The 24,925-nt window shown below is 39.6% G+C and overlaps 1 protein-coding gene across 2 annotated transcripts in view; it reads left to right on the forward strand.

Moving 5' to 3' along the window:
• Positions 1–240: 240 nt before the first annotated feature.
• Positions 241–24,925, forward strand: part of coq8aa (coenzyme Q8A, genome duplicate a) — a 48,821-nt gene continuing 24,136 nt past the window's right edge. Inside the window, exons 1-4 of one of the 2 annotated variants that reach the window (XM_088626350.1) lie at positions 241–378; positions 11,894–12,088; positions 13,313–13,681; positions 14,615–14,681. In XM_088626350.1, coding sequence (XP_088482476.1) covers positions 11,912–12,088; positions 13,313–13,681; positions 14,615–14,681 — 613 coding nt within the window. In that variant the 5' untranslated portion in view covers positions 241–378; positions 11,894–11,911. Of the gene's footprint in view, positions 379–1,240; positions 1,381–11,893; positions 12,089–13,312; positions 13,682–14,614; positions 14,682–24,925 lie in introns of those variants that run through there. The other variant, XM_088626351.1, reaches the window with a different exon arrangement.

Consider the following 24,925-nt stretch of genomic DNA (forward strand, 5'->3'; position numbering starts at 1 on the left):
ATCACAACCGACATTTAAACGGCACTCCGTTAACAGCCCCTCCTCCCACCTCTGACCCGCTCGCTCTCTGACTCCTTGCGCTTCACCTGCGCTCTCATTGGCCAAGGCGTCCATCGCACGCGGAAGACACGTTTGCTTTGATTGATGAGCCGAACGCCAATCAAAGGGCAGCATTCCGCTGTCAGGCTTCCGAAATAGGCTTTTCACTCGCTGCGGCAGGCCAATGAGGAGTGGGCAGGGGTGGGACGAGCAGTCATTTAGCAATCTGGTGCTGGAGTTGGTAAACAGCTTTGACCTCATGGTGCCAAACTTAAAGGAGAAGCAGACGGGACGAGGCTGTGTGCGGAGTTAAAATACGATCATTCGCGAATTCTGGTGGTAAGTTCGTAGTTTTTTTTGCCGATTTTTTAAATGAAGGTAGGATGCATTAAACATTCGCATGACAGAAATAAAGTCGCCGCGATTTAATTGCTGCTTTTTTGTAGCATAAAGACAGTTGCTGAAGATCTTAGATGGGCGAGCTCGAGTTCTGCAGAATGAGCCTTAAAAAAATGGAGGTTTTCGAGGAGTTTTGGCAACGTTGAGTTGTATCGCAGTGAGTTTGGTTGTACTGTAAGTTATCGAAGATTTTCTTTCTATTGTAATAACTGACTTATTAATGGACATTTCTGCCTGATTTCCGAAATCTAAAACTCTTGCGTCTCTTATCTCGCGAAGTCTATTTAACTTTGCTCTAGCGACCAACGCTGAAATTTCCGTAAATACAGTCCCACATCGGTCTCGACTTCGTGTCCAGCCATAAATGTGATTTGAGCCCGGCTGCCGTGTGGTTTAATCACGGTGCCCACTTGGCTCCATGTGGGACGTGACGGGGTTCATGGTGCACTAACAACAACAACAACAACAACAACAACAGCAAATCGTTCTGGAAGCGCCTGAAAAAATTGCGAACTCTCCATAGTGCAACCAAGTGTTTTCTTGTATGCGTGAGTTGAAACGTAGTCACTGGAAAAAACAGTGATCTTGGGTTTTATGTCAACATTTGGGAAAAAAAGAAAACTAAAATCAACATAACGCATCCATTGTGTAGTTTAATCAAAATGCAAAACAGTTCGTCCTGTCTGTTACTAATACGTACGTGTCTGCCATAGTTATGCTTTTATGACGACGATGAGGCAGCGGCTTCTTTAAAATAAGCAGTGAGGTGATGTGGTGTTCATGTACTGTGCTAATCCACACGTGTTTCATGTGTGGCTGTAGCAACAGCTGTGGCATTCCCATTCATTTTCGGATACGAAAAAATGAAAAACTGGATTTCTGCCTGCTGGTGGTTTACTTAGAATGTGAGGTTTAAATTTCTAAGTAAAGCGTACCATGTAGGTAAGTTAAAGTACTTCATGTGTTTTCTAGGGCTGTTCGCATTTATGCGGTCTATGCCGTGGGGCGTTTAGTCTGGGATAACTCTTAACTGAAAATGGCAATTAAATTGTGTTACAAGAGAAAATGACCACTTTCAAAGAAAAAATAAAAACAGTTATCTTTCGTTGATAGACTTGTCCTGTTTTGGTGGTAGTCTGCCAATCTCTCTGATACTCTCTGACATCAGAAGCCAGGTATCCCAATGTTTAAGGGAATGACTGTGGCTGAAGGTGATTTTCCGATGAAGTCAGTGACTAAAGCTGACATCAGTGTGAGTATTGCTGAATTACGTATTTATATGTTGCTAAAGAGGTATTTCCAGTATTGCACTAATGCATCTGGAGGGCCTTTTGTCTGTGACGCGTATTTTGTGGTTTGGGCATTTGTTGCACACTATATCCCATCACTAAATCTCCATTTTCAGAATCTGCTTAGTCCAATATGGGGTTGTGTTGAGTTGGAGCCTAACACATCAGACATAAGGCAGGATATAGGGCATGACCCATTGTGGGGCACACATCTGCATATGAGGGGCATTTCAGAGATGCCAATTAATAGACTGAATGGTTTAGTACTGTTGGAGTTCACAAAAACAGCTGCTGAATATCCCTTAGGCCGAAGAGAAAGCATGCAGACTCCACCAAGATGGTGCTTCTCACTGACATCAAACCGAGAACCGTGAGCTGTGAGGCAGCAAAGCCGGCCTGACTCTTCTGCCCCACCTTATTGTGCTTATAAATCATGCATCTAACTCCTCACTCCTGTTCTTGCCTGGATGGCGTTTAGCTGTGTCACAGATGGTGGTCTCTTAGCAGAAGATTCAATTAACACTAGCAGAACACTTATTTTGTCACTTACACATCTCTGTCAGCTGGAATGAGGTTTAGGGACTGAGTAACCTAAACTGACAAATGAGTTTCCTGTGCCCAAATTGAGCTTCTGTATAATTAAGATTTAACCATGTTAAATTTTCCTGTTAAAGGATCACAAAGCCGCACCAGATAGAGAAGTAAGAAATTGCATCACTAGCTAAATTGAGGGGGAGATTTGGCTAGACTGTGCAAGCCAGAGAAGAATTTAGACAGGACGCTGGGGTTAACACCCTTAACTATATAAGTTCTAAACAAACTGGGGAACTGCAGTTCTAATTTCTCAGACCAGATAAATTAAATTAAAAATCTGTAAATTAGTTAATTCAATGACGGCATAGAAAAAGTTTTGAATTAAGCACAAAATCGTGAATTTTGTGAAAGTACTCTAAGTCACCATGTTGTCGCATACCCCTGGTCTCGCTACAGGCATCAGCGAGAGTTTGTGAGAATTGCGGCCTGATGCGGCCCTTCCTGCTCACTAGTCACTGTAATGACTAATGTAATGCGATGTACGATCGAGTAAGTACAGGTTGTGTAGCAGACACTTCAAAACCCAAATGTTCCAATGCGATCTGCATGCAGAGTTAACAAGTAAGCAGTATTTGTCAGCAAATCTGTCTCAGAATTGAGGGGAATATTTCTATTGGATTAAAAGAGATGTATTCACAAACCTGTTTGTTTACAATGTAATAGGATCACTTCTCGTCACTGGATGTTTTGTTGCCAGGTTCTGAATCGCAGATCATGGCCCTGCGCATACCTGTAAAGTAAATCTTATTTTGTGATGTAAATAGGAGGTTTTAGAAGTTACTGTGTATATTTTACTCTCATTGTAGTTTGAAATGCACTAATCAATGCTGGTTCTTTCTAACCCCGAAATATAAAAATAGTGTTGGAGTTCCCCTTTAATCAACTTAATTATAGGACTGATTTGAGTTCTTTAGACGTTTTCTGATCTTAAACTTTTTGGAGACTGGATTACATCAGTAACTTAAAATCTTTCAAATTGGGGGGGGGGGGTTTAACACGTTAAGTTCAGTAAATATTTCAACAGGAACAAAAAACAGCAGGTGTGTTGGCCTCTAGTCCTCAAGGAGCGGGGACCACCTGGTACTGGGGGGATATTTTGACACCGACACGACACTCCATTTGTGACAGTTGATTGATAAAAGGACATAAAAGGCAAGAAGGTGAAAACTGTGGTCGGTCAGCCTTTCTGAAAAATGATGTTTTGTAATTTAACTGCAACAAAGCGTGTAAATAGTGGGCTGAACTTGCCTGGAATATGTACAGGTGGGTCGCTGCGTCAGCATGTGTAGGCTGCAAAGGAACAAGTAATAGGTTTATTCCGTGCTGAAAAGAGAGGAAAGAAAACGCAACGTTTCGGCTGTGGAGCCTTCTTCGGGTGGAGCCTTCTTCTCCTCACCCGAGGAGGGCTGGAATATGCCTTGGATGCACCTGCATGTGCCGATCACAGCTCCTTCCTTTGAAATACAGAATACGTTTGTCTGAGTGATTTGTTAATTGTTTGCTTTTCAGCACAGTGTTCAGCATGTCGGTGATTGGAACAGCTACAGCTTCCCTTTCAGTTGTTCAGACCAAATGATCGCAGACAGGAGCCGGGGTCCATGCAGTGCAGGTGTTTCAGTGGCTGACGTCCATAGCTCAGAAACAGCATTACCTGTACTAGTGAACACGTATCAGTTTCAAGGCCTCAGTGTGGGGATAATTGCTTCTGTTATCCTAGAACCCTTTGTTACATTTTCACATGGAACAGTTAACAACCTCTTGCTCAGATCTTTCATCTATTAGTAATGCATGAGAAGATAAATTCTATTTCAAATAAAAGGTCTGGATGCCGTGATAGGATGATCGGTTTCGGCAGAGATGACATTTTGGAAACGGCAGCATCTTGTGTAAAACTAGTTTCGGTCTTTGATGGTACACAAACACTGCCGGTCTAAGTTTAAAGCTCCGCATGTCAAAGACTGATTTTGTGGATTTGTGCCCAGAATCTGAGTTAAAACATGCTTAATGGGATTGATTAGGATTATTTAATATTTTCTTTTCAGGCTCTTATGATCAGAATACACTTGATTCATAGGTGGCCCTGTGCACTATGTGAGATCTGGGCAGAGTGCTTAAGGTTTTCCACTTCATGGAATAGAGAAAACGATGACAGCCGTGGACTTGAGAAGCAAGGAAGATCCTGGAGTGACCCAAGAGTACTCGAGCAGTAGTTTAGTACTTCGTAGTCTTTCTGTGTAGACTTGCTTGTAGCTGAGTCATGGCCTGGATGGAGTCTTGAAGCCTGAAGACCCATAGCTATGCATTAAATCTCTAAAGATTTTACTTAATGACACATTTCTTTTTTTCTTCTGTAGGATTGTTTTTTCGTGTAGCCTACTTTCTGCACCATAGCCGTTTGCTGTTTGTAACTACTATATAAGTGAGTAATTTTCAGATAGGTGATCCAGTTCATCCACCAATGAAGTGTAGTTCCCACTTGACAGTCATTATGTGCCAGCTGCCTCATTACAACAGACTAGGCAAGATCTGTCTTCATCTATTGAATTAAAGAGGGACAACCTCAGGATGGATTTTATCCCAGGGATGCAGGGATCTTTAATGATGAGATAGTCTATTTCATTTCTCATCTCAAAGCCAGCAGCTCCTACAGCATAGCATCCCTGGGCATCATACTGGGGCACTGGTTTGGAATTACCAGGACCAGAGGTATGAGCGCCACTTACTGGTCCACCAGTAGCACTTAGGGCAGTAGCCTGGTTTTCCCAAGAGGCCTTCCATCCCAGTACTGACCAGGCGCTGTCTTTCTTATTTTTTTAGATCTGTTGAGAAGTGGAATTGCTTCTCTTTTATTACAGTTCCACCCAAATTAGATCTGAAAAGGGTTCTCAGTGCTTAGCTGTCTAGAAAAGCAGGGGTAAAATAAATAGTTCTGTCTCAAACCCCCCTTTTCCCCCCACTCATTAGATGTTTTAAATATTGCAATCGTAAACAACCTCAGGGTGAGAGAAGAAGGATAAGTAACAAGACGTGAAACATTAAAATATTTACCCCAGTACTCCTTTTAATTAATAGCAACAAAAATATAGTTGCATCCATTTTTATTAAAACATCAGTTTTCTAAATCACATTTTAGCAAATGTCTATTAAAGTGCTATTGTACCTAAGATTTTTAGTATGATCAAATATAAACACTGCAAGGTTAGAAGAATGTGTACAGCATAACAGTATGCACAGATCGGTGACTGGCTATATGAAGAGGTGGCTGTATTGTTCATTTTTACTGTTAAGAGCACAATAAATGCAGGGGACTAGAGGCCATATGGTTGGTCTATGCTGTTTGGTAGTATGAAGTTTGTCTGTGTATAAAGCCAGGTTATCATCATCAGCAACATGGCCGGACAGCTTGTTCTGTACACCCACAATCCTTTCTGGGAGTGTAAAACAAGCTACCCACAAAGACAGATTGTTCCTTCTTTAGTCTGTTAAAAACTGATTCAATTTACTCTACATCATTTTTCTTTTAATGATGATGCTTCCTAATAATCTTCTTTTTAGGGACAACAGTGCTGCTTAGCATGAACCATTTAATAAGTATAGCAGCTTGCTGTTCCTACTTAGTGGTGAGATAATGTTATCTGTCTTTCAGCAGTGTATTTTACAGTTTAAAAAACCCTTGTCAAGCAAACGCCAGGTTGTTTTTAGAACGAGGAGGTTTTGTTAAGGCATGCATGCTCCCCAGTAGAGAGGTGAAATGAAATTCCACACCTAAAGCAACTCTTTTAATTAGAGTGTCTGAAGTTCTCTGGTGTGTGTGCAGAGGAAGTTCTTTGAGAAGTAGATGGGAGCTGTACTTACTAATGTATTCTGTAGAATATAAGCCCTTTTTATACCATTCACCTCGTAAATCATAATTCCTCTTTTTGTATTTTTACGTGGGTCTGTATGTTTTAAATTCAGAAGTGCAAGAATATTATTTGGAGTCAGCCTGCTCTGCGTTGAGTGTCTTAAAAATCTGGTTGCGTTTCCATGCAGGAGAGTACCTGCCCTCCACAAATGTATTTTGGCATGCATATACTGATTTGGAAATCAAAACATTGCAAAGGAATCTAGGTGAAGGAACAGCACCATTGAATGTTTAGTTAGTGTGCCATGAAGATTATTATATACATACACATTTGTAAATGTTCCCTTGTTGACAGTTGCAGTAGCATACAGTATTTTTGTTGGTTTTGTTTAACAACTTTTTTTCTTTTTCCTGCATATGACTTCAAAAGGACTGCTTTTCACTGCAGACCTTTCGTTCTTTTCTATTTTCACTGTGAAATCTTCTTGGCTCTGTTGTCAGACGTCTTCTATGTACGGAAGTAGTCGTCGTCCGAAAGAGTTGACCTGCGAATTATATTCCTGGCTTAGATATGCAATAAAAGAAATTCTCAAAAGGGCATTGTGGTGAAGGCAGGTGGGTGAGGGTCACCCCTTTTCAGGAGACTGGGAAGAGAATCGGAGGTGAAGCGATCATCAGGCCTTTATTTCAGCTGAAGTTAAGGTACAATAGCAGGGGGGAAAAAACGTTTTTCTCTCCTTTTTCTTTCTCTGCCTGTTTTCCCTGGCAGAGCTCTCTTTATAGACGGATAACAGAAGCTACAGTTCTCGTTCCTGCTTGGCCCCCTCTTCCAGCAGCTGGATGACTTTCCTTTCTTGCGTGTTTGTTATCAAAAACTTAGTTTGACACCGCCTGCAGTCTACGTATTGGGCAGAATCACAAGGACATATTGTTCACAAAAGAAGCATTTTTAAGATTTATTATAATTTACAATTAAAAAAAGACATTTTAAGCAGCTAGTTACACGTGAGGTCATCAGTGCTTTGGGTACAGGTGTACAATTATAAGTGTTATAATTGCAATTTTGAGATTATCATGGTGTTAAATTATGCAGAAAATAGCAAATAGTGTGTTTCAAGCACAAAGCTTTTCCATGGGCACCATCGTAGGCAGCCTACATCTTTGATTAATTCTGGATAATCAACGAAGGTGTTGTGGTCAAACGACATCTGGTTCAGGACAATATAGTTTATTTACAAGAATAAGATAGCTATTTACCGCACTGGGTAAAAAGCTTTTATCTGCGGAGAAGCCCTGGAACATGAGAATAAATCTGTCAGTGTCTGCAGGGACTTAGTGAAATCTAGGATCAAAACTGAAAAGGGGAGGAAAAATCCTATCAATAATCTGAATCTAAAATTACTGAAAATTGGAAAATCTGAGAAGATTGCAAAGAAATATAAGTCAGATCAGTCATAGCTGTAGTCATTAAGATGGTCCTAGAAGCAGAAAAATTCAACTTTGTTGTGGTTTTGACAAACCTTAGTTTTTTCAGTGTTAATGTTTTTCAATTCAGGCTTTCCTACAGCACTCTGGTGGTCCCAGTGATGACACAATGTGGGGAAGACTCACAAATGAGTTGGTAAACCCAGTGCAAAATAACTGAAAACGAACTGCTCCAAACCCAGAATGTATTAGGTCAGTGAATAATAACTTAATGCCACAATGACAAATATACACACCTGTGTTTTAAGTATAGTCTCCTAAGCCAAGCAAGAAGTCCTGGCTTTTGTTTTGCCCCAGAGTTACCTTTAACACCAGCACCTATGGCTGCCACAGCTGGAGCAGTGTCCATCCTCCAATCAATAAACAACTCCAAAAGAAATGTTTACACTGTGCGACTGTGGGTCTCTCAGGAGAGTTCGTTGTTGAACTGAGCTGAATGTAGCATAGAATGGTTGTACCGCATATTATAAACACCACTTTGGAAAACCATAATAGGGAATATGAAGAAAAATGAATCTGTAAGTGCTTAACATATAAATATAAAAACCTTCTGTAAGAAAGTGTACTCTGAATTAAAAATTAACGTGCTGTTAATGGGATATCTGAAGGCTGAAGTGTTTAAACGATCTGATCTTTCAAATGAATGAGCGCAGGCCGAGATAAATCCCCTCTAGTGAGCAAAAACATTGAAAAAGTGTTTTTTTTGTAATACAGAAAAAAACAAACACGCAAAAAATAGCACAGAGGTTATAAATATAAAAAGAAAGCACGCTTCTTTCTGGTACTGCTATTGGCTCTGAACTGAAACTAAAACCGAGGGTCGCTGCCAGCTTCAGACTCGGCATTGGAGATCAACAACATACTGAGCTTCGGCTGGAAAAAACAGCTGTCAGTGTGCTGCGTTCCAAATAAGAAGTTCTTCGAAAGATTAATACTCTTTTTGCTTCTCACTAAGGTTACTGACTGAACTAGTGCCTGAGAGTCTGGGGCTACCAAGACTACATTTTTCAATGTAAACCCAAAAACCATGTAGCCGTTGTACAACAAGTCTGTGCAGAAGCTGCCCGAGACTTAAACTGTTTTTTCTGAGGAAATGTTCTGGAAGAGATACTGCTAAATAAAACAAGACAGCACAACAACTGTATACTAACAACTTGATCATGTTTACTCGGAAGTGAAATAATATGAATAGCACTTTATGGCGCTTTATAGCTGTCTTGTTAGCAAAAGCTTCCTTGATGCATGTTTCTGTTATCAAAAAGTCCTAGGTTTTATGAATAACAGAGCAAGTCTGATATTAACTGTCTGTGATTTTATAGGTGGGATGTTTATCAAGAAGGTCAAAGAGCACTTCTTGACCTTCATTTCAAAACACTTCCAAACAAGCTTTGATATGCTAACCTTTGAGTGAGAGGGAAGAAAATGCATGAGAGATTAAGAACAAATAGTTTTAAAGCAACTTTCATATAACCTGAACAGATGGGATAAAAGTAATCATTACTGAATATAACAATCAACCTATAGTTCATCAGTACAAAAGCGAGAGTTTCTTTTTTGGCGACAGCTCACAATGCCCGAGAATTAACAGGTTTTCAAACTGGCCTAATTTCCACTTTGCAATACTAGAGAATAGTGTTTATTCATATGGGCAGATTAAAGATCATGAGTACTGCTACATACTGTACACATTGATTTTTGAGTGGGCTTAATTGATTATAATCCATATTCCAAAAATATGCTCATCCTTAAGAAATATTAAGACAAGGAGGAAAAAAAAATATTTGCCCTACTCAAAACATTCCTACATCCATTATACAAAATGATTTAGATTTAGTCCCCCCCCAAAGAAATTTGTTGCAACTGCTGTTTAATGATGAATTCAAACTAACAGTAAAATTATTTCAAGGTCAGCCTTTCCAGACTGTATAGTATCTAAGCAGTTATCCTTGTCAAAGCCAGAAAAATGCATGGCTACCCCTTTTACACAATAAATGACACATTTTTTTAACAGCTACTTTTCAACTGAATATTTTACGCTATGCTCACCGAAGATCACGGTTCTGGTTGGGGCCTGTAAAAGGCAGCTTCCCTTACAAATCGGACAGACATTTGAATTTGTTTTCAGAAAAGGGACCCATACAGTGTTTATCCAGTTATCATAATATTTCATGTGCCCCAGAAAGCTGGTTTTGTCTGTGGCCTAGAGTTTTGCTGCTGCCAGACATTTCTTTCAGAGCAATGGAGGTTGTGTGAAGCTTGTCACGTATGAGGGTCGGGCGTGCATTCACTGTGCATGGAGCTCTGCATCCTTGCGGGGATTATCTTTGACTCTCAATCTTTAGTATTGTGCCGCTATCTGCAATCTACAGTTAGCAGTTTTGTTTCTAGCTGTATGACCTTGGCATTTTGTGCAAGCCTCTACTGTAGTCCAGTAGCACAGCCTCATCCAAGATTTGAAGAACTTTAACCTGAGTTGTTGCACTGGAAAGCCACAGTCAGAATGGCCAGATTTGACATCTCTTTATTATAAGGGAATAAGTAAAAAAATAACATATAACAATAACTCCTGCTACAGCATTTGGTACTTTGACTTTCTGTAATCTCTGAAAATATTAAACAAAAAAGTCTGTTTGGTTTCACAACAGTAACCTTCAATGACACTTCGGTTTCAGCAATGTAAGTGAAAATCCAAAGCCATGTGTGAAATTTGGGTGAAAAAAGAGTAGGGGGGAAACAATCGAATGACATGAGACAGAAGAAAACAAAAAGTCAGAAAGCTGAGCCAGCATATGAAAGGGGTTTGATTTTTAACTCTCCCAAAGTAATGCAAGCATGTACTGTAAGTGTTTACAAAAAGCAACAAAGGCAAACATATACTTAAGAACCTTTTTAGTTTGTTTTATAAAATCAAAAAAATATTGCACATAAATAGGATTCTGTTCTACAATAGGATAGTAGCAGTATCATTTTACACTGGTTTATTTTGTATCACCAAGAATATATACAGCACTAACCATCATAATCTAGCTAAATAACGGAGGCTTTTATGTAGAGCCAAGCCCACTCAATATTGGCTTAAATGTGCCAGCTTTTAATAGGTTTTGAATGTTCTGTAAAAGGGCAGCATGGTGGCTTGGTAGCTAGCCTTGCTCCATGCTGGTGCTCTGGGTTCGTTTCCAATCCTGGGGTGCTGTCTGCTTGGAGCTTGTTTGTGGTCCTCCGGTTTTCTCCCCCACTCTAAAGACATACTGATAGGATAATTGGGTTCTGGGAGAACTGGCCCTGGGGTGAGTGTGTATCCCTTCTTACACACTTTGCTTTCCAGCATAGGCTCCAACTCCCCTTGATCCTGTATTGGATAAAGCAGTGAGAACATAAATGGATGTTCTGGATTTTTTTCACAAGTACCGCACACGCCATCATTGTATTCTTTTTGCAATTGAGTGCTGTTTAATATTTTGCGCTCTTTTTGGGGGAAAATTTAAGTGGTAAGTGACAAATGGACACTATTTATCTGTGGCCTCATAATAGCTGCAGGGAAACCCTGCATTCTTTTCAATGTCTTCACCCCAATGAAGTCCAACGAATCCATTGAAAACTACCATTACAGATAATTTGTATTGATGGTTTCTTTTATGTGCGTGCAAAAAACGCATTAGTTAATTAAGGGAATCGCGAGTCTCGACAACAATTCAAAATTTTACTTGCATTGCTTATTTTTTTTTAATCAACCTAGACCTAATGCAAATGTGTGAGGTTTTCAGATCAAGGCATGAGACTGTGAGATCTGGTCCCAGTATGTGAGACTTGAGAGCCATACAATTACTGTACGTACCATTGTGGCTAATGGCTGGCAAATGAGTTTGCGGGTGTTTTACTACAAAACACAACTTCATTTTAGATTCTTGTAAATGTTTTGTTGGCTTTCCAGCATTTGTTTGGCTAGGTGGCCTGTCCGACCTGTACACAACTGTGTACACAACTTCTGTTGTCCTAACCGAGTTTCTTGGTCTCCCTTACAAATGCGAATGTGTCTACTTATGTCCTCTTTCTCAAGGACTGGTCAGTAGTGTTGACGTAGCTGGCGTGCTCTTGCGGATGTCGTTTCTTGGCCCCGCCAGCGCTACCACGTGCTGAGGCAGTGAGTGGTAGCGGGGAGAAAGAGGACGGCGTGTTTTGGCTTTCACTTCTTCATCTCCAGGTGGCCTCGCCAGGGCTCACGTTCTGACCCGTTGTGTTGCAGGTGTGAAAGAAGACCATCATGGCCAGCGACATGATCCTGCTGATGAAGGGGCTCGCCAGGCTCAGCAAAGCCGTGATCGAGACGCAGGCCAGTAACCTGCGCGGCATCGCCGCTTCCGAAGGGCCGCTGGCCGCAGCCAGGAGCATGCAGGCCACGGCAGAGCAGGGCCTCAGTGCTACGATGCAGAAGATGCAGGTGCGTCATGAACTGAAAAGTGTGACCTCAGTGGGTGAGACCGACGTTATTGTAGGCAACTAACTTTTTATACACAGTTGTCAAGCCTTTCATGCTCCTGTTTCATGTGCAGAAGTGGGTAGAACTGTCAGTTTTTCTAACTGGCTTTTTTGGTATTATTATTTTTTGCCCTTTTTTTTCTTTTATCTGTTAGTTGGCTTTGATATTCTTCACTGTATTTGAATTGTTCTTAACGTACTGCACTTTGAGATGGTTGTTATTCTTAAACGGCGGAAGTTTTCATTGCTTGGCACTTTTAATAGCCAGATTGGATAATTAGATACTTTCTGGTGGTATGTTGTGTCTTATTCCACATTAATAGGTATTCCAGTTCTTTCTTCAAAACCTTTAGAGATTTGATCGCCTTGAGATGTTCACAATGTGATGCCACTCACTGTGGAATTGGTGTTTACATCTCAAGATAGCATGATACTAGACCAGCATATAAAACAGTTGTCTAAACTAGTGTATAAATAAAGGCCCAATTGGCACCAAGTATTTAGAGCTAAAGAGGAGTTTGGTATGTTGCATGACAGCTGAGTGAAAAGGATAACTGGTATAGTAATGAACAGATACAAGACAGCTGTACTTCAGCTTGGGCATTTGACTGCAGGACGGCAGAAGTCCCCTGCTTATGATAAGCCATTTCTCAACGCATTGCCGTACGCAGTCATTCGAATGCTTACTGTCACTTGGCTCAAATAAAGGATCCTTCTTTAGTGTGGATTAAAAACCTGTTTCACAATGAACTCTGGTCTGTTTTCACTTGCGCAAACCTTTCCCTGGCAAATAATGCACGTATTGTCTTTCCATAGATTACACTGTAGAAATTACAATCGGTTAGACCTCCCTTGCTTTCCATGATAAATACTGAATAAAACCCTTCCCGTCCTTGATGCACAAAAAAAGGAGAACATCCAATCTCACTTTTTAACATGTCTTGTTAAGATAACATTTATAAAATATTCTTTTTATTAAGGTTTTATCTGTCCAGAATGTTGTGATGTTAGAATTTGAATTCTTGTCCAGTCGGGTCAAATAAATTGAGTTGAGAAATAATTATTGAGATAATAAGAACCTCTTTACCTATGCCCTGGATGACCTGCTTTGATCCCAGGCTTTCAGTGAAGAAAAACTATAAAAACCTAATGAATTAATCTAGTTTCGTAATGGTGTTCGTTTCAGGATTTTGGCAGCCAGCAGCAGAACATGTCAGATATTGGACCAGAATTTGACTCCCGTTATGATTTTTCTGGTACCGAGGAGAACGTTGCCGACTCGTCAAGGCAAGGCTTTTCGAACAGAGACGATGCGCCCGTCAGCGACCACATCTCCTCAGAGAGCACCAGCAGCGGAGGGCCACAGATCTACAGCCATGTTTCGGAGAAGTCAAACGGCGGAGTCTTTGGGAGCTACAAGACCCCAAACGGGCAGTTTTCGGGGCAGTCTCGCTCATTCCACCAGGACCACTCCTCAGTTAGTGGGCTTACAGCGGAGGACATTGATAAGGCCAGGGAGGCCAAAAGAAACAGCTCTAAGCCCCACAAACAAATGGTATACGCGTTTCTTCTCCGCAGTGGCTTTTTAATGTGATCGTGCCCTTGTGTCCTAATGGTTTCAAAACGTTTATGTATTAATCTGCACTGTGTTTTAGCTGTGGGGTTCTTATTGGAAAGCTGCCATTTTGAGTTAGAAAGTAAATATTTCTGTGAATTATAGTATAATTATAAAGAGTTTGTTGAAGATGTCTCTAAAATTGCTCAGACATTTAAGGAAATTGCATATGTTATTTTACCCTTTTCATATGTCTTTGTTGGCATTCATGTGTTGTCTTCATTGCTGGCTGGCTTCTATTTAGCTCTGTTTTCTACAGAGACTGGCAGCCTGTGAGAAGTTTTTCTCTTCCTGTTGTGTGTATTTGTTGAATTGGTTTAGTTAATTTTTTAACGGTTGTTTCGGGATCAGTGGTTCAACCATAATTAGAGTAAAATGTTCTTTCCAGTCTACCTGGTCTGCTCTTTTGTGTAGGAATAGAAACATTGTCTCAGGGTTGTCACAGTTACAGTTTAATGGCAGATTTTAAGCTTTTAGCTTTTAGATTGGAGTGGTCAACATTGGTCCTAAACAGCTAAAATTCAGCAGGTCATATACAAACCTTTAATCATCAATTTATGAATATTTAGAACTACTGTGATTTGATGAGTTTATTGGTTTAATTAAGTAATAGATTTGGAATTCAAATGATCTGTGAACTACATAATCGAATAAATTCCCGGCTTTAGTGATCAATACAAAATCAGAGTACTAGGGATTGTGATGATTTAAGGGTTGTCTATAAAACCCTGGAAGAATCTGAAATTTGGCTACAAGAACATGTTAAATACCTTTGTGGCAGGGGTTTATACTGTATATGCTGCCTCTAATGTACTGGCTCCTCTCCAGCACCAGGGGAATGTATCAGTTCTCTTATTTTGTGCTTGATTTCAGCTCAGCGAAAGGGCACGAGAGCGAAAGGTGCCAGTCACTAGAATCGGGAGACTTGCGAATTTTGGTGGTAAGTCTTGCTTCTTTTTGTTGTAATTAAGGATTTTGTCTGTGAATGCTGCATCTTACTTTGGGGAGTTGTGTTCGCTTTTCATCCCAGGTACCATAAAGGATATTACAATGTTATAAACCTGTCCTTTAACATTTCTTAAAACATGTTAATATGGAAGTCAAGAGGTACCATGTCACAGTGTACTTATGGTGCAGTGAGTGATTCTCGTTTGTGTGTTCCATTGCATGCAGGTATGATGCAGTCTGTGATTTTAAATGGTAGCCTTCAAGCAAGGCCACCTTTAACCAATCCTGACTGTGTAGGATTGAGGGTTTTTTTTTCCATCTCATGTCTACGTAGGTGATTTAGTGATTGCACCCAGGCGTTTGGATAATCCATGATTGCAGTTAAGTGTTTTTTGTGCTGAGCTCACTCCTGAGGTAGTCACACACTCATAACCTGGTTATCTGAGTCTGGACAGATGTTTCCTGGGAGGTGCTTGCTGAGTTTAGTGATGGTGGCAAGATGAACACTGCACACAACAGTGACTAGTCATTATGATATTCTGCGCCAGAGCATGTTTCTTAACAAGTCAAAATAGGAACAATTATGTGCCTTTGATCAGTGAAAACATTTAAATAAACATTTTATACCAGTGCGCTTTTTACTATACATTTTGTCTCTTCATATTCTGGAAATAACAGTGCTGAAAGTGAGACCTAAACTTTTCAACAAGCATGTCATAAGTTTTTGAAAAATCATGCTCGAACAGGTTAATCAAGGTGGCATATAATATTAAGGGGGGAAACATGTATTATTTTTTTTAATTGTTTTTCTTAATTACACCTGGAAAACTAACTTTATTAGCATTCGGTACATGGTGCTTCTGTTAAAACTGAGTTATTACAGTTAAAACTTGTATTGAGAGGGGATGGTGAGGGCGTGTAGTTCTCTTGTTTAAATATTAAGATTATCCCCCCTTCTAAGTACTGTAGATATATAATCCCTTTGCTATATTAAATTTTTAAAAGCTCTACTTTGTGCCAACTAATATGCTAGAAATATTGAAATGCACTATGTGTAGTAATTTCAGCAGTTCTATGAAGGTAAAAGAATGGTCAAGTGTCTAGGTGTTTCTGTAATTTTCCTGCACAATGTATGTTCTTATCCTGTAGTGTCTTAAAGGCAATCAGGCATTAAAAATATCAAAAAAGGTTAGGTAATTTAGCTTACACAACTGGTTGTCCAGCAGGCTTGTTGCTGCTTGTTAGGTTGTCATTTTGTCTTTTAAATAGGAGATTGCTTTGCACTGGTAACTGTGGTACAGGATTAATTAGTAACCAAGACCGAAGACAGACCATCTTGCTCTGAAGAGCCACAGATTCATGGCTCCTGCAGTGTAACTAAGGGCGTCGCATAAATACTCTCAATTTCTTATGTAATTTCAGAGTTTTGAATGGGCATGGAAAAAGAGCTTGCAGTGGTTTAAACCACTAAAGATGGGATTATTTGTATGCTGTGTTTCCTTCAGTTACATTTTGAGTCGATTTTTTCCTGGCAAGGGTTGCATCATATATAGTCCCATGTATAAAATTCTTCTTTAGATGTGTTGATTTTAAACTGATCTGTGCTTTCTCATCATTCATCTCCATTATTTAACCTGCGTGTTGAAAATATAGGCAGACTATGCATAATATAATATCTATCTTTGTATTAAAATATAATCAAATCTTTAACTTACTTATAGCATTAGAATATTGTAGTACATCTACATGCAATTTTACCTCTGGTCTGCATTTGTATTGTAAGACTTATGTGACATACCAAATTTTAAAAGTTGAGGGGAAAAACAGGAATATATGAACCTTCTAAAACATTGAGTCAAAGAGGAAGAGCGTCTTTAGCACATTATTTATAGGTCTGCCTTTTGTTAAATTAAGTTTTCAGTAACGGGTCAATGTAGGCTAGCAGGTGACAGTTGTTGTGATTACAAGTGTTAACTGTTACTTGATAGAAACTGTTACAATCATCATGGCTCTTCAGGAAGTAGAAAAGGTGAGAAATGAGAGACGAGCAAGTGAGATGTGAAACTTTGCAAAAAAGAAAATATGGAAAAACATCCTTAAACATAGAGTGGATTCAAGAATCCAAAATGTGACGTGGAGAAGTGTTTTTCAAAGGTGGATATGCTGATAAAACTTATAATACTCCTTAAAATGTAGCATGTGGAGATCCATGACAAGCTAATGAGAAGTTTTCAGAGGTATCACAATAAATGAAGCATCTTAAAATCTGGCTGTAATTCTCAGTGTATAATAGGCATGCCCTAAGAAATTCTATATGTAGAAAAATTCTGTCTGTTTGGAAAAATAGATTGATGACTATAATCGGCATAATTTTTTGTAATTATTTACTATAAAGTGTTAAAGCATGAAGGAAATAAGTGTTTAGTGATGAATAATGCCACAGATCATTGCAGCTACAAAGACTCTTGGGTAAAGAGCATTCACACTGGTTAGGAAAATTGGCCTAGTTTGCAGCAGGAAGTTTTTTAGGAATAGATCATCTTACGTTTTGGGTGTGAAGCACTGGTGATTTTGAATAGAAGAAGAGTTGTTTTACAACTGATATACTAGGCAAACAGATGGCATTGGTGTAAATCACTGATGCGTTGGATAGTGACAGAAAATTGTAATATAGGTTCACCTATTTTGGAAGAATATTTTCAGGCAAGTGTGTGCAAAGACGATTTCTGCTCCATTACGAACTTAAAAACAAGTCCAGGCATTAGGTGTTTTGTGAAATGCATCAATTGTCACTTTTAATAGTTTAGAACAAACCTCTGTGACACGGTAAAAAAATCTGGAAGCACCCAGATCTCACAAAGCTCTCTGTCTACTGATGTGAGTTGCCCCAGAGAAGTGGCAGGTGGAAATATGACAATAGTCCTTCTTGTGTGTCTGTCTTTGCTGATTCGTCATACTGCAACTTGTACATCCATTTGTTACACCTTACCTTTATGGAAGTGAAAAAAATAAAATTAAATACAGTTCTCGAATGAGCATTTAAGACGAATGAACATCTTCCATGCGTAACTGACCTCTCTTGTCAATTAGACAACTTTTATGCTGCCAACAAAAACCCAGGGGTCATGTTAAATACAATGTTAGTTGTCAGAATTTCAATTTCTTGTACTCGGGTGACTCACAGTTACTACTAAAGTGGTGGAACACACTAAAGATGTTAGGTTACGCAGATGTCGATATACTGTATCTGTTGGCTTACCTCTTGTTTTGAAAGAAAGTTTATGATTTGCTGATTCTAAATTATGAAGAGCCCATATCAGCGGGGGATTTACTGGGTTATAGTGCGTTATAATGTACAGAGAATTGATTACATAGATCATTTAAATATTTATTATATTGTTTTTATTATAGCCTTATCTAGGGTGACTAATACCTGTGTAAACTTGGTAAAATAAGTGAATGTTTTTACAAGTCTGTTTAAATCGATGTAAATTAATTGATATACATGTTCACCAGTATATGTATATATGTAACAGCAGAGGAATCCTACTCCGTTGGGCCCCTGAGCAAGGCCCTTAACCCTAACAGCTCCAGGGGCGCCATACAATGGCAGACCCTGTGCTCTGACCCCAAGCTTCTCTCCCTGTCTGTGTGTCTATGTCTCCATGGAGAAAAGGCTGGGGTATGCGAAAAGACAAATTCCTAATGCAAGAAATTGTATAGGGCTAATAAAGAAATAATAATAATAATATTATAAAAAATATAAGCAGCAGAAATAATCTCTCAGGGATTACAGATGCCCATGGCAGCACATACAGCGCAGGTTGCAGCACGGTCATTTTGCTGTAAAATACTTGATTTAACCACCGTCCTTTCTCATGTCCAGATGCAGGATTGTACCAATGCAGCCAAACTAAAACATAATCAGAGTTATATTCTAGGAAGAAAAACAGAAGTTTTTTTTGCCTTTCTAAAACCATGTTGGAAGTCAATGGGGATTTCACCATAAGTTGGGTGTGTTGAACACATTGATTTACTCAAATCTTTCTCAAAACATTTTTCTGGGTTTCCGCATTTCTTTAAAATATTTCTCAACATTTGCTATTGCAAATTTTCTGTGTAGTGTATAATAAATGTTCAATGACAGACAAGGCAAATAATACTGGCCATTACAGATTGTTTTTCTGAGGGTTACCAGGTAGAGAGTTGCACAGTTGTTTTATTTTAACATTCTGTTCCAGCAACGTTAAGGATTTCTAACTCAAACTCTGGTTAAATTTCTGAGTAACTAGTCTGAGGATGTCATCTGTATACAGACTGCTTGCATCACGGTGTCGGCTTTAAAATCACGACTGGCTAACTTATTTTAGACACCCACAGCCTTTTGTGTAAAAAAAGTGCTTCTTGTTCTCAGTTTTCAAAGCTCTTCCACATATTTCCGCTTGTGCCCTGAAGTTTATTTTTCACTATTGGTCCTGAAGTACAGTAGGTCGTAGGGTTGACTGTCAGTGCCATTGAGCCTTTTGATTACTTAAATCAGGGCCACTTCAGTTCTCGTATCCTACTTAACCACATACTTTATCTTTTGCCTTTAAAACAGGACTCTGAGTACTTGGTGTGCATATCTGAAAAGCTTGATGGATAAACTTGCTTGGCAAGCTCTGCTTCCGCAGTTATGGAACATAGATCTTATAGCTTCGTGCCTTTTTATATCAAATTACAGCAAACATCAAGTTTGAGATGCTGTAAAGGTGGTTTTTTACACTTATCGTCATTGGATATCTGTGTCAGGAAATGTGAAGTGCTATTGAGCTTTTAAATTATTTTTTTGACCGACCAAATAGTTACCTTTGCGTTCCATTGTAACAAAGACTCAGTGTGCTTTCACATTTAGTACTCTTAAAGGGTGGCCTCCGCTTTCCCAATGTTAGCATAACTGGATGCTGGCCTTTCCTAATAAATTATATGTAACATTCAAGAACTGTGGTGCCAGTGAGGAAATGCAAGCTTTAGATGCTGCTGTTGTGCTATTGACACAGTAAAGACCTGGTTGAATGCCAGTTCCATTGTGGCTGTTTCACCATATATTGGGGATCCTTAGCTTGAAACTTGGAGGGGAGTCTGATTGAGTGAGGGGTGTTTGTATGGAGCGTGGAATGGTTGTTTTAGGTTTGCATTTCATTGTGTTTGGGGAAATATAGACCAATGTTCACACAGGGGAAATCCAATATGGAGGCCAAATCACACGTCCAATCCACCTGTCCTGCACCAGTTCAGATTTGGTGCATGACGATCAAGAGATAAAAACTTAAAAAAAACTCCTGAATTTTGTAAGACTCTTTAGGTTTACATAACTGGGAACACCGTATAACCAAGCATGATGCTACATGGGGCACCACCAGTCTACAATCTGGAAATTACAGACTAAAAAGCATTTATAAAACGCAAAAGGCTCAACATGGAACTTGTGAAGGGATATACTGTATACAGTATATATACAGTGCCTTGCGAAAGTATTCGGCCCCCTTGAACTTTTCAACCTTTTGCCACATTTCAGGCTTCAAACATAAAGATATAAATTTTTTTATTTTATGTGAAGAATCACCAACAAGTGGGACACAATTGTGAAGTGGAACGAAATCTATTGGATTTTTGAAACTTTTTTAACTAATAAAAAAATGAAAAGTGGGGCGTGCAAAATTATTCGGCCCCTTTACTTTCAGTGCAGCAAACTCACTCCAGAAGTTCAGCGAGGATCTCTGAATGATCCAATGTTGTCCTAAATGACTGATGGTGATAAATAGAATCCACCTGTGTGTAATCAAGTCTCTGTATAAATGCACCTGCTCTGTGATAGTCTCAAGGTTCTGTTGAAAGCGCAGAGAGCATCATGAAGACCAAGGAACACACCAGGCAGGTCCGTAATACTGTTGTGGAGAAGTTTAAAGCCGGATTTGGATACAAAAAGATTTCCCAAGCTTCAAACATCCCAAGGAGCACTGTGCAAGCGATCATCTTGAAATGGAAGGAGTATCAGACCACTGCAAATCTACCAAGACCTGGCCGTCCCTCTAAACTTTCAGCTCAGACAAGGAGAAGACTGATCAGAGATGCAGCCAAGAGGCCCATGATCACTCTGGATGAACTGCAGAGAACTACAGCTGAGGTGGGAGAGTCTGTCCATAGGACAACAATCAGTCTTACACTGCACAAATCTGGCCTTTATGGAAGAGTGGCAAGAAGAAAGCCATTTCTCAAAGATATCCATAAAAAGTCTCGTCTAAAGTTTGCCACAAGCCACCTGGGAGACACCCCAAACATGTGGAAGAAGGTGCTCTGGTCAGATGAAACCAAAATCGAACTTTTTGCCCACAATGCAAAACGATATGTTTGGCGTAAAAGCAACACAGCTCATCATCCTCAACACACCATCCCCACTGTCAAACATGGTGGTGGCAGCATCATTGTTTGGGCCTGCTTTTCTTCAGCAGGGACAGGGAAGATGGTTAAAATTGAGGGGAAGATGGATGCAGCCAAATACAGGACCATTCTGGATGAAAACCTGTTGGAGTCTGCAAAAGACCTGAAACTGGGACGGAGATTTATCTTCCAACAAGACAATGATCCCAAACATACAGCAAAATCTACAAAGGAATGGTTCACAAATAAACGTATCCAGGTGTTTGAATGGCCAAGTCAAAGTCCAGACCTGAATCCAATCGAGAATCTGTGGAAAGAGCTGAAAACTGCTGTTCACAAACGCTCTCCATCCAACCTCACTGAGCTCGAGCTGTTTTGCAAGGAAGAATGGGCAAGAATTTCAGTCTCTCGATGTGCAAAACTCATAGAGACATACCCCAAGCGACTTGCAGCTGTAATCGCAGCAAAAGGTGGCTCTACAAAGTATTAACGCAAGGGGGCCGAATAATTTTGCACGCCCCACTTTTCATTTTTTTATTAGTTAAAAAAGTTTCAAAAATCCAATAGATTTCGTTCCACTTCACAATTGTGTCCCACTTGTTGGTGATTCTTCACATAAAATAAAAAAAATTATATCTTTATGTTTGAAGCCTGAAATGTGGCAAAAGGTTGAAAAGTTCAAGGGGGCCGAATACTTTCGCAAGGCACTGTATGTGCCCACTTGATGACAAGAGTATAATGCAGTAATTATGAATCATTCATTGGGTTTTTGTGAAGTATTGAGAAAGCTCCCTATTGGTTTGTAGTAAAGCAGTCTTTCTCTCAACTCTGAGGTTGTATTCCAGCGAATGGAGTGCTTTGGGACTTTATTATATAAATTGTAGGCAATTATAGCCTGGGTTTCATGGGGATGTTTTCCCAAGAGTGCACTTTCTTATAAGGATGTTGTAGGAGGGCTTTACTGGTCTATCGGTAGTGACATTACCAATATTTGTACCACATAACACATTTATACAGAAAGGCGTTTATTTCTAAGATAAGTCAGAAAAGAAATACTTACACTTTGACTTTGCACCAGTGTTGTTTGTCGCTGGTGGGAGACTGAGGGGAGGAGCTGCATGGGGCAGGCTGAGCCTCTTCCTTCACTTCTTGTTGAGCAACTGCAAAAGACACTGGCCAAACAGTATGCTTGCAAGCAGTCCGAATTTACCCTTCAGCACAGACAGAGCACACTTGGCGCAGGCTGTAGTTGGCTACCCTGCTACTATGTGCTTCTGCCTGTCCTGCATGCATGTCCCAGACATTATGCTTTTATGCAGGTGTGTTTGGAGTAATTGGAACTAAAGGCCAAGGCAGAGAGCAATGATTATTTGGTGCTTGTTAAAGCAGTGGTAAGTGGGGAATTGCTGTGTAGTGTATGTTAATAATGGTTTGTGTGTATTTTGGCCATGTGTCTAAAAAATTGCAATATTGTTTCAGGTATCCTGTAGTTTTTGTAAAAGTATGAAAAGGTTCCCAGCACATGGGATTGCTATCATTAATAAAAAGCATTATACAGTGCTTATACAGTGTTGGTATGCCTGACTAATTTTCAGTTGACATGTATCATGAGTCGAATAGTGAGCAAAATTCAAATAGCCTGGACAGAAACCAACTGAACCCAATGTCTCAAAGAAGCCAAGTTGCCAAAATGACCTGTTGTGTGCAGAAGGTGCATACTGTGTATGGTTTGGTGCTGTTCTTATCTAGTGCCTTCTCAGACTTAACGTTGACAAGTACACAAACAGGCATGAAAGAAATGCCTGCATGTAAATGGAACACTTACATGTGGTGTAGCCAGCAAACCCCTTTCCAAAACATTTTTTTTAATTCACAAAATGGTTGTCTGCTTCTGTCCCAAACCTATTTTTAATTTAAAACCGCTCTGTTCAAGCAAGTACAAATACAGTGCTTTGCAAAAGTATTCAAACCCTTGACCAATTTTTCTCATTTTACTGAATTATGTAACAATATAATTTTGAGTTTCAGTGCTTTTGAAATAAAAATATCACAGAGAGCAAAATTTTAATGTAGGATTTGTAATTCACTAAAATGAGAGAATTGGTCAAGAGTCTGAATACTTTTGCAAGGCACTTTTAGAGTAGAGTAATAAGTTCTTACGCAAAACTGGATGTAACTTTAAAAGTAGTCAAAGTTGTGTGCTAAATTTTTTTTATCATGTATTATAAATATAATATAATTCACTAAAATGTCAATTTGGAAACGATCGCTCCAGTCTCTCTCTGTGGTCTGTGTGTGTTCTTCTGCAGACTTGTAAGGTGCTGTAGCTCCTGTTGTATTTTTCTCCTAATGGATTGCCAAGCCTGTTGTGCAGGGAGTAGTGATTGAGGTATAAACTGTTCCTTTAAGTGGTGTTCAAGATTCAGGTGAAATATTATACTCTGCTAGCAGTGCAGTGTTTTTATTTTCATGTCAAGGCCTTTAAGGTGGGGAAGCTTAGCTTAAACATGCTTTATCGGTACAGTGTATACACACGTGATCCCGTGCTTTGATCTTTGCTCCATGTGTGAGGACCAGCCAGAGCAGAAAACACCCTTTTTTCACATCTCTTTTATTGCTCTCCTCCCACCCCCCCACACACACTTTTTTTTCTTGTTGAACATTTCTGTTTTTGAATAGTGATTAGGTGTCTGGGATCATACTTGAAATGGGGATTCAGCTCATATATCCTTGAGTAAGATTGCTTCAGCAGAATTCCCAGCTGTGTAAATGGTAACAACTGTATGTTACTTCAGGACATGGCAGCCCACTTACTAACATGTCATGACTTTCTTTGCTCACTGTCTTTTGTAACATGCTCCCCATGTTCTTCAGAATCAGCACTGAAACACAAACCTGATGAGACAATATGTGGAAGACAGTGAGCAGGACACTTTTTATGCAATTTGTTGTCAGAGTCTGGAACAAGCTGCTCAGCTACTTTGTAGAAGTTGATACCTTTTATGAGATCCTCTCATCACTGAAGCTAGGAGCTACCAGTTGAACAAGATGGGCCAAATGGCCTCCTCTTATTGTAATGTTTATTTTTTTTTATTTTGTTCATGTATGAAATGGTGTCTGAAGGGAGAAAATGTCCTGGTGTGTTTCCTGTTTTCAAATTGTCCATAACAAGTATGCTGAAATAGAACTGGTCAACATTGAGCACATTTCCTGAAAGCCCATTAAGATTAACAGCCCAAAAGTGGCAGCAGAGATCAGCTAAAATGGGACTCCACCCATTCAGTACTGTTGCAGCCTAGGAATGTTAGATGTTAATGTAGTTTTACCTTCCTGGCCTCCACTAAGCTCGCACAATACCAGGTAAGTATAACTTAGTGATGTGGTGATCAAGTTCTGAGACTGATTGGGTGATGATACATTGCTGTTGTGACACTGATAAACTGGAAGATCCCAGAATGCATATTTCCTGTCCTGTACCCAAAGTGTTAGCCCTCTATGTATTGAGAAATACATTTTTCAAAGAAATTTAATTTAATCCAATTTATTATCCGAGATGAGCAGTGAACTAAGTAACCATGTTAAAATACTGGGGGTATTGGAGTGATTCTGATATTTATTCTGTGTATTATTGCAGCAGAAGTTCACTTTTTAATGGTGCCTCTTAAAATGGGTCAGTTTCAATAAACAAGGGTGTATATGTGGACTCCATGTGCTAAGTGATGCATTTTTGTTGAAATTCTAACGCTCAGGTACCTTATAAATAAATAATCAGAACACTGTTTTACATACGGGAGGGGAAAACTGACATCTACAAAG

Source organism: Lepisosteus platostomus, chromosome 3 (assembly GCF_059453375.1).
Source record: "Lepisosteus platostomus isolate fLepPlt1 chromosome 3, fLepPlt1.hap1, whole genome shotgun sequence".
NCBI classification, from domain to species: domain Eukaryota; kingdom Metazoa; phylum Chordata; class Actinopteri; order Semionotiformes; family Lepisosteidae; genus Lepisosteus; species Lepisosteus platostomus.